Raw genomic sequence first — 11,485 nt, forward strand, 5'->3', positions numbered from 1 at the left:
TGTTCATTGAATTAGGTTATGCAGAAGAATAGATCGTGTTTCTCTGAGTTTAACGGTATTTTTGGATTGAATTATGGTGTCCGATTTAAAGTAGCCGGAAAAGCTCGGTTTTGACCGGCTTTAATGGCGGTTTGGCCGGAACCGAGGACTCGACAGTGTTTTGTTATTGTCGATGTCGTCTCTGAATTGTGGTAGTGTTGTAGAATCGATAGGGACTGAAAAGCAGAATGATCGAGCCGGTTTGGAGCTCGATTGGGGTTCGCCGGGAAACGAAACCTCGCCGGATTCTGCAATTTTCCGGCGGGTTTCTTCAGTTTCTTGGTGACCCGTTTGGGTCGGTTTTTGACCCGGATTTCGACCCGCTTTTAATCCTATAAACCCAGTTGCAAAAATCTGAAAACTGTTTCTGAATTTCTGATTTAAAAATAATTCAAAAATCCTATTTTAATTTCTAAAAAAATTCATTTTGTTTTGAAAATTCATGATTTTAATTCTGAAAATTTATATTTTTAATTCAAAATAAATCCAAATTATTTAGTTAATTAATTTTAGTTGATAATTAATTATTTAATTAGTCAATTAATTTAAATATTAATTGATTAATTAATTTAATTAGTTATTAATTAATTTTAATTGATTATTTAATTAGATTTAATTATTTAAAATTGATTTAAAAATTCCAAAAAATAGTTTCGAGCTTTAAAATATTATTTTAAATTATTTTCCCGGCTCGATAATTTTTATAAAATTATTTTCGAGTATTCGAGCCCTATTATTTAATTATTAAATGATTTGGAGACCCGTTTTATTCCGAAAAATGTTTAAAAATTCATAATAAATCGACCGTTTGTCCGTTTAATACGAAACGAACGCGTACAGACTCAGAAAAATATTGCGCTTTTAATAAAAATACTTTTGAGACCTAATTTATTTTATATTGCAATGTCATTTAATTTGTATATCAGTTTGAGTCAGTATTTGATCGATAAATGCTAATATTGACCTGATTTTCATTCTGAGCGCACTGAGACGTATCTTTTAATGATCTGAATTATGTATTGCATGAGTTATGAGATTACGTGTTATACAAATGTCATGATTATGTGTTATGTGATAAGTATGCTATTTGTTTACAGTTTAATATGCCATGCTTAGTTATAAATGGTCGGGGAGATGTCAAGACGTAGAGTTACGTCGATTGAGTTTAGTTCTGTCAATTAAGATAGTCTTTTTGTTTATAGAATCGAGTAGCAAGGAGTACAGTCAAGTGTTAGACGAAGATAGTAGCCAGCAGTTAGAAGCAGAGTTAAAGTAAGAGGTTATTGAGCATACCAGGCAAGTACCCCTAACTTCACTTATCGTTCAAGTGACGTTCATTTCTAATCATATTATACAAGTACCTATATCTTTATTTATCATTCAATTGATATTGACTCTGAACTTTATTCTTTCAATATCCATATTATTCTAAGTTCAGAATAGTTAAACGTTTTATGTTTCGCTATGAATTACTCTATACGGCAAAGCTTTGAATTGAGATTAGCGAATAACTAATTGTTCTGGTTATTTTGCCATTGGTTGTTGAGAAAACTCCGGACCATGAGAAATGGGGAGTTATGTGGTTAAAGATGTCATTTGATTCGACTCCTTTGGCGGAAAATTGTTTTTATGGGTTGGATGGTTGCGTAAGAGGCCGTGGCGGCGGTCCAGTGTGAGCTATGTGTTATACAGGATATAACACCTTGCTAGGCCAATATGTGCCTTGGGTACCTTTTGTTTAGTTGGATATGCTTCGGCATACCGGTGTTGCTCCGCGGCTGATCACCGGCGGCAACACACCGTCGTTCGAGGATTCCAGTCCCAAAACATAATATATTGCAAATGTTGTTTATTATCAAATTTTTATCAGTTTTGATACTGTTCAGTTAGCTTAGTTGGTTTTGTTCATCAGATATACTGTTGTTATTCCAAATCATAAGCTATTTATTACTTGCTGAGCATTTCGTTCGCTCATACTTGTTTCATATCTTGATTCTTTCAGCTAGGCCAGAGCAAGCTTAAGTTCCAGGTCTGACCAGAGGTTTTGTGCTTGTAAATAGTTGGTGTGTTTCCAGGTAGACAGTTTGGGACGCTTAATTAGTCTAGAGGTTTGTAATAAAATTTGAATAAGTTGTAAAACTAATTAGACTTTGGTCTGTAATAACAGTTGGTTTGTATTAGTGCCTGTTCCATACTATAACCTGTGATCAATCCAGTGTATGTAAAAGGGGTCGTATTTATTATATTATTCCGCTGTGATTATTTTATTTTGGTTTATTGGCGAGTGACCCCGAAATCTAGACCCCGGGTTTGGAGGGCGTCACAATTATGCCCTTAATAAGGTAAGGACTCGACCAAAACTCGTTGTAGGTTGTCCATGACTTAGTTTTTAGCAACCAAATTAATTCTAGGAATCGATATATTGTATGTCGAGTTCAACATCGTTAGAGTTAAACTCGACATTGTCCCCTTATATAGAGTTCATATCCTAGTTTCTTTAGGCATTCTTCTTATTCTTAGAACTCGACTATGTCATCTATTATAATAACTTACACTCGACCATACTCCATAGTATAGGTGACTTCGAACGATTTTAAGCTTTAAAAACAATTTATGTAAACTGCGAGATATGCCACTTTGTACCTTCAATTCTTCAAGTCTTCTAATCTTTTGATATTCATATTTAAATATCGAGCATATATACTTCTTGAATATGAAACCTTTACTTAACAGTTCTTCAAATGATAATACTTAATTTTCCTTCACAAATCACTAACACCTATTGTAATTGGTCTGGTTCACAAAAAAAAAGTTTCACTCTTAGGATTTCGTATTATAAACTTTTTAAATCTCTGTTAAGTCTTCTACCATGCTTACAGCTTCACTGAAAATTCTTTAGATCGTTACATTAATCCTGAAAATTATTTCGAATGCCTTCAATCTTATTACTCAACTGCCTGGACATATTAATAAACTTCGTACAAATTTCTATTTACGATTTATTCACTGCAGCTACCAAGATCATTGTGTATATTACAATAATTTCAATTTATACTGATTCTTATGAAACATAAGATTATTTGAAATCCATATTTTATGTCGAGTTATCCAATCAGCATTATTGATATTACATATTCAACTTCAATCTTGCTCACAAACACACACATACACACACACACCACTACTATAAATAGTGCATACGACATCAGTGTTTAGATATCGGCACGTAATGCCCCCGATGTTAAAAGAATTTTTAACATCGGATTTTTTAAAGCGACGTTAAAATATGTAGTTGATTTCGGTTTATATAGTAGCCGTTGTCTATGTTCAAATTTAAAAAATGCCAAAAAAACGTTTTTCACTTTGACATCGGTTTTTTTATACTAACTATTATCTATAGCCAATTTAAAAATAATCAAATAACTTATCATTTTCCCCCCAATCATTACACAAATTCCCCCCATTTAACCACAAATTTATTTCCCCTTAACAAATATTTTATTACCCCTTTTCCAAAATATCCTCCTTTTATTCACACACTCACAGCTCTACCCTCTTTCCTCCTTTCTGGAACAAAGTGGCAACTTCTTTCCTCTCTTTGCTCACACACCCCTACAGCGATTCCATCTCACTATCTTTCCTTCTCTCTCCTCTTTGTTCTCTTTCTCTCTTGTTTCTTGCCAACTTTGTCTAAAATACCCTAATTTAGACCTAGTATTCATCTTTTCACATTCAAAGCCCAAACAAAAACACTAATTAATCATGAAATCGAGCATGAAATTGGTAGTATTTTGGCTAAATTGTCCTGAAAGGAGCTTTGGGTTTGGTTTAGTGTATGTAAATTCAAAATTTATTTTATTTTTATATTTAATCTATCTTTGTTCATAGATCTACTACTTTATTAAGCTTTATAGAAATATTTAGAGGCTATGTTGAAGCAAGATGTGAGAATTAATGATATCATGCGGTGTTATTTAAATTAATATACTACTTCTATGGCTAAATTGCTATAAAAAAACCCATTCAACCACAAAGATATTTGCTTACAACATGATGGAGTACTTTTGTTACCTCCAAAAGATTAGTCATTGGGGATTTTTTTATTTTTCTCAGGGATTTCTTATGTTTTAATCACTTTATGCCACCTATGTGTTTGTTTTTATGTTGATGGTTCATTTTGTGTAGTTACATCTGTTACAAATTTATGTTGAACTATATTTTTGTGAATTTAGTAACCTTTATGATTTAGATTCCACTCGTGTCTAATTTAGATAATCAATTGCCAATCATATGTGATGCTCTTTTGTAAATTTCATCCAATATAGTTCTTGTTCTTTGACTAACAGCAATACTTACAATAGGTTGGCACTTAAAAGCATGTCCAAATTACAAAAAATTTTGTTAATGGATTATCTAGAATGCTGATTATTCTTACCCAAAATTTGATGGAGAAGAATACCCTGAAAGAAGGTAATCATTTGTTTCTGAACTATCGATGCTATCAGCTTTTTCGGTGTGCTTGTGGTAATGATCTCTTTTGGTCCATCAGATTCACCACCACAACTGGTGAGACGAAGACATATCCTCTTAATGGGAATGTTCTAAATGGAGATGAAGACATATAATCTTAAATTATGGATGTTAGAACTAGTTTGTTTACTAGAATATTAGATGTTGGCACTATATCTAGAAGTTTGGAAGTTTTGTATTAAATGATTGAAAGCTAAGCTATAAAAAAATTTGGTTAGATATTTTTTGCATGATTTCATTTACGTGATTGATAAGTAGATTTTATATCCATTTAGAACGCTTCATATCGGCTTAAGTTGATGACTTGACCTCAAGTATGTGGTGTTTTTGATGCATTTTTGTTGAGTCTTTGCAGAGCTATAACTAGAGTCATAAATGGACTTTTCTATGCTTCTATGGTGAAATGAGATCATGAAATGAAGGGCAAAAGCTTGCCAGAGGAGAAGAGCGAGAAATAAAGAAAGCAAAAAAAATTCAGCAGAAGGCAGGCACGACCGCCCTCTACCTGGGCGCGCCCGCGTTGCTTTAACAGAAGGTCAGCGCGCCCGCGCTGTGTCTTGGCGTGCCCGCGCTAGGTCGTTTAGAAAGAAATCCTGTTTTGATTCTGATTGGAAGTTTCGTGCGGTCAAAGTAATCTGGAAGTATAAATACCATAAGATATCAATCAGAAGGACAGAACTGAAGGGAAAAACAAAAAGTGGAGAGCATAAGATGGCTAAGAAGAAGAAGATCTAGTTCTACATCTTATTTTTATTCTTTTAATTAGGCGATACTTTGGATGCTCGTTTCAAAGTTGTTTTCTAAATTTTAATACTTTAATATTCTCTTGTAGTATTCAAAACCTTTTTATTATCATATTTTCATTGGAACCCATGATGACGAGCCGTTCGATTATGAACTAATCGTTATCATGGGATTCTAACGGATTTATTTATGGAGTTTTGTAGTTGACTGCCTTAAAGTTTTCAGTGTGTGATGAATTATTGATTTCCTAGTATGGTTGTGCTTAATCTTCTTGGATATTTAGCTAACATCTAAGTTGTATTGTTAATCTCTATTGAATGTGAAAGTGGATATAGGTTTTAGAACTTGCCATGATAGCATAGGTTTATGGATGTTTTAACATGCATGATTCGTAGTGTAATTTAAACCATCTTACGCTGCCCTATGTGATCTCAATGGATAACTTGCTCTTAAACCGTTATGTTTTCAAATCTTATAGACATATAGGGTCTAAACATAATTGGTGTCTGCTAGCTTCTATCTAATTTGTGGATGGTGAGTGGTAAGGTATATGTATATTGAAAGATAGCGTGTATTAATTTCGTGTTGTCTGATTAGTTATCATAACCATCACATACTATGATTAAAGGCATAAACTCTGAATGAAGTATTTAATGAAGTTGAAATCCCATATTTTATTTCATATAAGTAACTTGATTTTAAACTCTTAGTTAATTCATTCTAGCATAATTACTTTTAGATAATCAAACTCAATTTGATACTTGTCTTAGCAGTGAATAATAATCATACATTGTCGCATAAGTGCATATTTTGAATTAAACCAGTCTCTGTGGGAATGAACTAAACTTAATCTTATACTACTTGTGACCGCGTACGCTTGCGTATTTTGTGCGAACAAGTATTTGGAGCCGCTGTCGGGGATCGGTGTTAAATTTAGTTTATGTGCTTGTCATCAGTGGTCATTAAAGTTCATTGACTCGGATTATTTCTCTTACCAATTTTACTTTGTTTGTGAGTTGCAGGTATTCGAGCGAGCGTGTATGCGAACACGTTCTCAATCTTGTAAGGACACACTAGAAGAAGTAGAAACGGAAGTGATCATTGCAATGGGAGAACCAGCTCCAGAAATGAAAGCATTGAAGAATTATTCTCAACCAAAAATCAATGACATTCAGTCCGGCATTGTCAGACCAGCCATTGCAGCTAATACCTTTGAAATCAAGCCTAGCACGATTCAAATGGTACAGAATTCAGTCCAGTTTGGGGTGCTCCAACGGAAGATCCCAATATGAACATTAGGGATTTCATCGAGATTTGCGACACCTTCAAGTTCAACGGTGTTTCGGAAGATGCTGTGAAACTGAGACTTTTCCCATTTTCTATGAGGGTTAAAGCTAAGAGTTTGTTGCACTCTCTACCAGCAGGTTCCATTGTGACATGGAAGGATCTTGCTCAGAAATTTCTTACTAAATTCTTTCCTATGGCAAAAACAGCTGCAATCAGGAATGCTCTTACTCAATTTGCACAGCAGTCGGGAGAATCTTGATGTGAAGCTTAGGAGCGCTACAAGGAGATGCTTAGGAAGTGTCCTCATCATGGAATGCCTGATTGGATGGTAATCAATTGCTTTTATAATGGGTTGGGAGCACAGTCAAGGCCCATGCTAGATGCAACATCAGGTGGAGCCTTATGGGCTAAGAGCTATGAGGAAGCTTATGAGCTAATTGAAATGATGGCTGTTAATGAATATCAGAATCCAACTGAGAGACTACCACAAGGCAAGGTAGCAGGAATTCTGGAGGTGGATACTGCTACGGCTATAGGGGCTCAACTAAAGGTGTTGACTATGAAAGTGGATTCTCTGACCAACTATGGAGTTCATCAGATAGCAAGTATTTGTGAGCTTTGTGCAGGTGCCCATGCGACGGATCAATGTGCTATATCTAGTGAGTCAGCATACTTTGTGAGTAATTTTCAGAGACCACAACAACAAGTTCCTGCCGCTTATCATCCTAATAACCGTAACCATCCTATTTTCAGCTGGAGCAATAATCAGAGTGGTATGCATCATCCACAACAGCTTACCAGCAGTTTGGAGCCAAGTCATTCAACCCTCCTGGTTTTCAACAACAGTATGCACCAAGGCAACAATTTCAACCATAAGGAATACAACAACAATCTCATGGAAGTGCTGGTCAGTCTGCTAATGAAAAATCTGAATTGAAAGAATTGAGGCTAATGTGTAAAAGCCAAGCGGTTTCAATCAAAACTTTGGAAAATCAAATAGGATAAATTGCTAATGCGTTGTTGAATAGACCACAAAAAACTCTTACTAGTGATACAGAGGCTAACCCGGGCAAGAGGGACGTCAAAGAACAGTTGAAAGCAATCACTTTGAGAACCATCAAAAATCAGCAGCTGAACAAAATGAAGAAGTGCACAGGCAGAAGGTCAGCGCGCCCGCGCTACCTCTCAGCGCGCCCGCGCTCTCCCCTGAACCAGAAAATGAAAGTCTTGATAAAGCTTATCAGAAGGATGGTGAAGCGGAAATGAACAAAAATTTTGTTGAACAAGCTACTCCTGAGCAGAATACAGGCAACAAACAGGTCTAGCCACCTCCTCTATATCCAAAAAGACTTCAGAAGCAGAAGATCGACAAGCAGTTTGCCAAGTTTCTGGAGGTTTTCAAGAAATTGCATATTACCATACCTTTTACGAAAGCTCTAGAGCAGATGCCGAGCTATGCAAAGTTCATGAAGGGTATTCTATCTCAGAAGTTGAAACTTAAAGATTTAAAAACCGTTGTTCTAACGAAAGAGTGCAGTGTGGTGCAGCAACATAAATTGCCTCCTAAACTTAAATATTCGGAAAGCTTCACGATACCATGCACTATTGGCAAGTTATCTTTCGACAAGTGCTTGTGCGACTTGGGAGCTAGTATCAATCTGATGCCTTTATCTGTCTTCAGGCAACTTGGGCTGCCTGATCCAAAACCTATAAATATTTTCTTACAACTGGCTGATCGGTCCATCACGTATCCGAGAGGTATAGTGGAAGATGTTTTGGTTAAAGTGGATAAACTCATCTTCCCTGCTGATTTTGTTTTTTAGACTTTGAGGAGGATAAGAAGATTCATATTATCTTGGGAAGACCATTCTTAGCTACAGGCCAAGTTTGATTTATGTGCAAAAAGGAGAGCTTACAATGAGGGTTCAAGATCAGGATGTCACTTTTAATGTGTTCAATGTAATGAAATTCCTAACAGATGAAGAGGAGTGCTATAAAGTAGAACTGGTCGACTCGGTAATGAATTCGGAGATAGAGCAATTGCTAAGGTCAGATACCTTAGAGAGAGAGCCTTAACAGGGGAATCTGATATTAACGACGAAAAAGGAGCAGAGCAACTTCAATTGTTGAATGCATCTCTGTGGAAGAGGAAGTTGGATATGCCATTCGAGTCTCTTGGAATAGCAGAGCTAAAAAATTATCAGTAACGTCTTAAACCATCTATTAAAGAAGCTCCCACACTTGAGCTCAAACCACTGCCAGATCACTTGAGGTATGCATTTTTAGGTGATGCATCTACATTACCTGTTATTATTGTGTTTAACCTGTCAGGTAGTGATGAAGACAAGCTTTTGTGAATTCTGAGAGACTTCAAATCAGTAATCGGATGGACTATAGCAGATATCAAGGGAATAAGCCCTTCTTATTGTATGCATAAAATTCTGCTTGAGGAAGGAAGTAAACCTACCATTGAACATCAGAGAAGACTCAATCCTATCATGAAAGAGGTAGTGAAGAAAGAAATTCTTAAATGGCTGGATGCAGGGATCATTTATCCTATTTCAGACAGTTCATGGGTGAGCCCGGTTCAGTGTGTGCCTAAGAAAGGAGGCATTACAGTTGAAGCTAATGAGAAGAATGAGCTCATCCCTACTCGGACAGTCACAGGGTGGAGAGTATGCATGGATTATCAGAAATTGGATAAAGCCACTAGAAAAGATCATTTTCAGCTTCCATTCATCGATCAAATGCTTGATAGGTTGGCTGTTCATGAGTATTATTTTCTTCTGGATGGGTACTCAGGTTATAATCAGATTTGTATTGCCCCAGAAGATCAGGAGAAGACCACTTTTACAAGTCCTTTTGGCACTTTCGCTTTCCGCCGAGTTTCTTTTGGGCTCTGTGGTGAACCTGCTACTTTTCAGAGATGCATGATGGTCATATTCTCTAACATGATTGGTACAAATATGGAGGTGCTCATAGATGATTTTTCATTTTCGGATCTTCATATGATGAGTGTTTGCATAATCTGGTCTTGGTGCTGAAAAGGTGTTTTGAGACAAATCCGATGCTTAACTGGAAAAAATGTCACTTAATGGTGCAACAAGGTATCATTCTTGGGCACAAGATATCTAGAAAAGGGCTGGAAGTGGATAAGGCGAAAGTGGAGACTATTGAAAATCTTCCTCCACCAATCTCAGTTAAAGGAATCCGCAGTTTTCTTGGTCATGCGGGTTTTTATCGACGATTCATTAAAGACTTCTCCAAAATTTCTAAACCCTTGTGCAATTTGTTGGAGAAGGATGTTCCCTTCAAATTTGATGAAGAATGTTTAGCTGCTTTCGAGATTTTGAAAAAGAAGTTGACTACAGCACCTGTTATTACAGCACCTGATATGGGTGAGCCTTTTCAGATGATGTGTGATGCTAGCGACTTTGCAGTTGGAGCTGTTCTCGGTCAGAGAAAGAAAAATATTTTCCATGTGGTTTACTACGCTAGTAAAACCCTTAATGATGCTCAGCTAAATTACACTACTACGGAGAAGGAGCTTTTGGCAGTTGTTTACGGGTTCGAGAAATTCAGATCTTACTTGCATGGGACAAAAGTGACGGTTTACACCGATCATACAGCTATTAAATATTTGGTCTCGAAGAAAGATTCAAAACCTTGATTGATTCGATGGATTCTCTTGCTTCAGGAATTCGAGTTGGAAATTAAAGACAGGAAAGGTACGGTGAACTGTGAGGCGGTGATCGTTGTTCTTGCTACGACTTGATTTTAGAAGTTTCACGTCAAGCTAAAGACGGAAAACAAGCACTTCGTGGGAGGCAACCCATGCGTTTCTGGAGTATTGTCGCTTATAAAAAAATTGGCAGTAGCTCAGTGCGCCCGCGTTATCCTCCAGCACGCCCGCGCCTGTCTAACAGAAGCTCAGCATGCCCGCGCTCTCTTCCTGCGCGTCCGCGCCTACCCGCTGTCAAAAAAACATAAAAATACAAAACAAAACAAATGCTACACATGTTACGTGTATCGGCCGCCTGATTCTCCACCCGAAGAGGGTGATCCTGCCGATAGTTAGGTATGCTCTTGTTATCCTTATTATTGCCTTCAATGAGTCATTGAATATTTTAAGTTTGGGGGTGGCAATTTAAGGATTAGTAGTAGTAAAGTCGTGTTCATATATGAATCATATTGCATGTGTAGTGGTAGTTCATTCATAGTCTTGCATTACTATTCATATAGACCATAATTGTTTGCATAATTGTTTATGTTTATAATGTGAGTCCATTTAGTTGCATTTGCATAGCATATAGCATGATCCTGTAGGATGAGTTATTTCCGGTTGGTAGGTCGGTGTTGATTTGGGTATGGTGATGATGAATAATCGGATGATTAAGTTCTTATGAATTAACTTGCATGTCCAGAAGCAAAGCCTGTTCACAAGTCTTATCGGTTGCTTTTGGACTAGATCAGGGCCATACCGGTTTGGTTGTTGAAATTTAATCACTTGTTCACATTTAGAATGTTTGTTATTCCATTGATGATGAAGGAGCGCTAAAATATAAATTGGAGGAAACCATGGATTTAATTGCTAGTTGTTAATAAAAGTTAGGCGTCAAAAGGCTAGTAACTGCTTATATTTATGAGTAGTCTAGGGATGGATGAGATGGAGTGAAACGCACTCTTTCCAGAAAAGAAAAAAAAAAGAAAAAAAAGAAAATTTTCTTATTAGTATTTGATTATGCAGAACTGACCATGGGTGAGCTCTTTAATACTCAAGCAATTAAGTTCTAGGGCACTTTGTGCCTAGTGACATAAGGATTGTTCAGTCTAACTTCAGTGATGATGGAGGTGTTTTGGAGTCATTATGTGTTTAGCGTTCATT

The 11,485-nt window shown here is 36.5% G+C and overlaps 1 protein-coding gene and 1 non-coding gene across 2 annotated transcripts; one reads left to right on the forward strand and one right to left on the reverse strand.

The window, feature by feature from the left end:
* Positions 1-6,808: 6,808 nt before the first annotated feature.
* LOC141670241 (small nucleolar RNA R71) lies at positions 6,809-6,915 on the reverse strand. The gene has a single exon (XR_012554481.1). It is a non-coding gene; the product is annotated as a small nucleolar RNA R71 (small nucleolar RNA).
* A 130-nt stretch (positions 6,916-7,045) lies between these two features.
* LOC141664605 (uncharacterized) lies at positions 7,046-10,270 on the forward strand. Its single transcript, XM_074470562.1, has 5 exons — positions 7,046-7,507; positions 7,956-8,358; positions 8,579-8,648; positions 9,359-9,558; positions 9,927-10,270. The coding sequence occupies exons 1-5, from the start codon at positions 7,046-7,048 to the stop codon at positions 10,268-10,270; spliced, it is 1,479 nt and encodes a 492-aa protein (XP_074326663.1).
* The last annotated feature ends 1,215 nt before the right edge of the window (positions 10,271-11,485 follow it).

Source organism: Apium graveolens, chromosome 6 (genome assembly GCF_009905375.1).
Source record: "Apium graveolens cultivar Ventura chromosome 6, ASM990537v1, whole genome shotgun sequence".
Lineage (NCBI taxonomy): Eukaryota > Viridiplantae > Streptophyta > Magnoliopsida > Apiales > Apiaceae > Apium > Apium graveolens.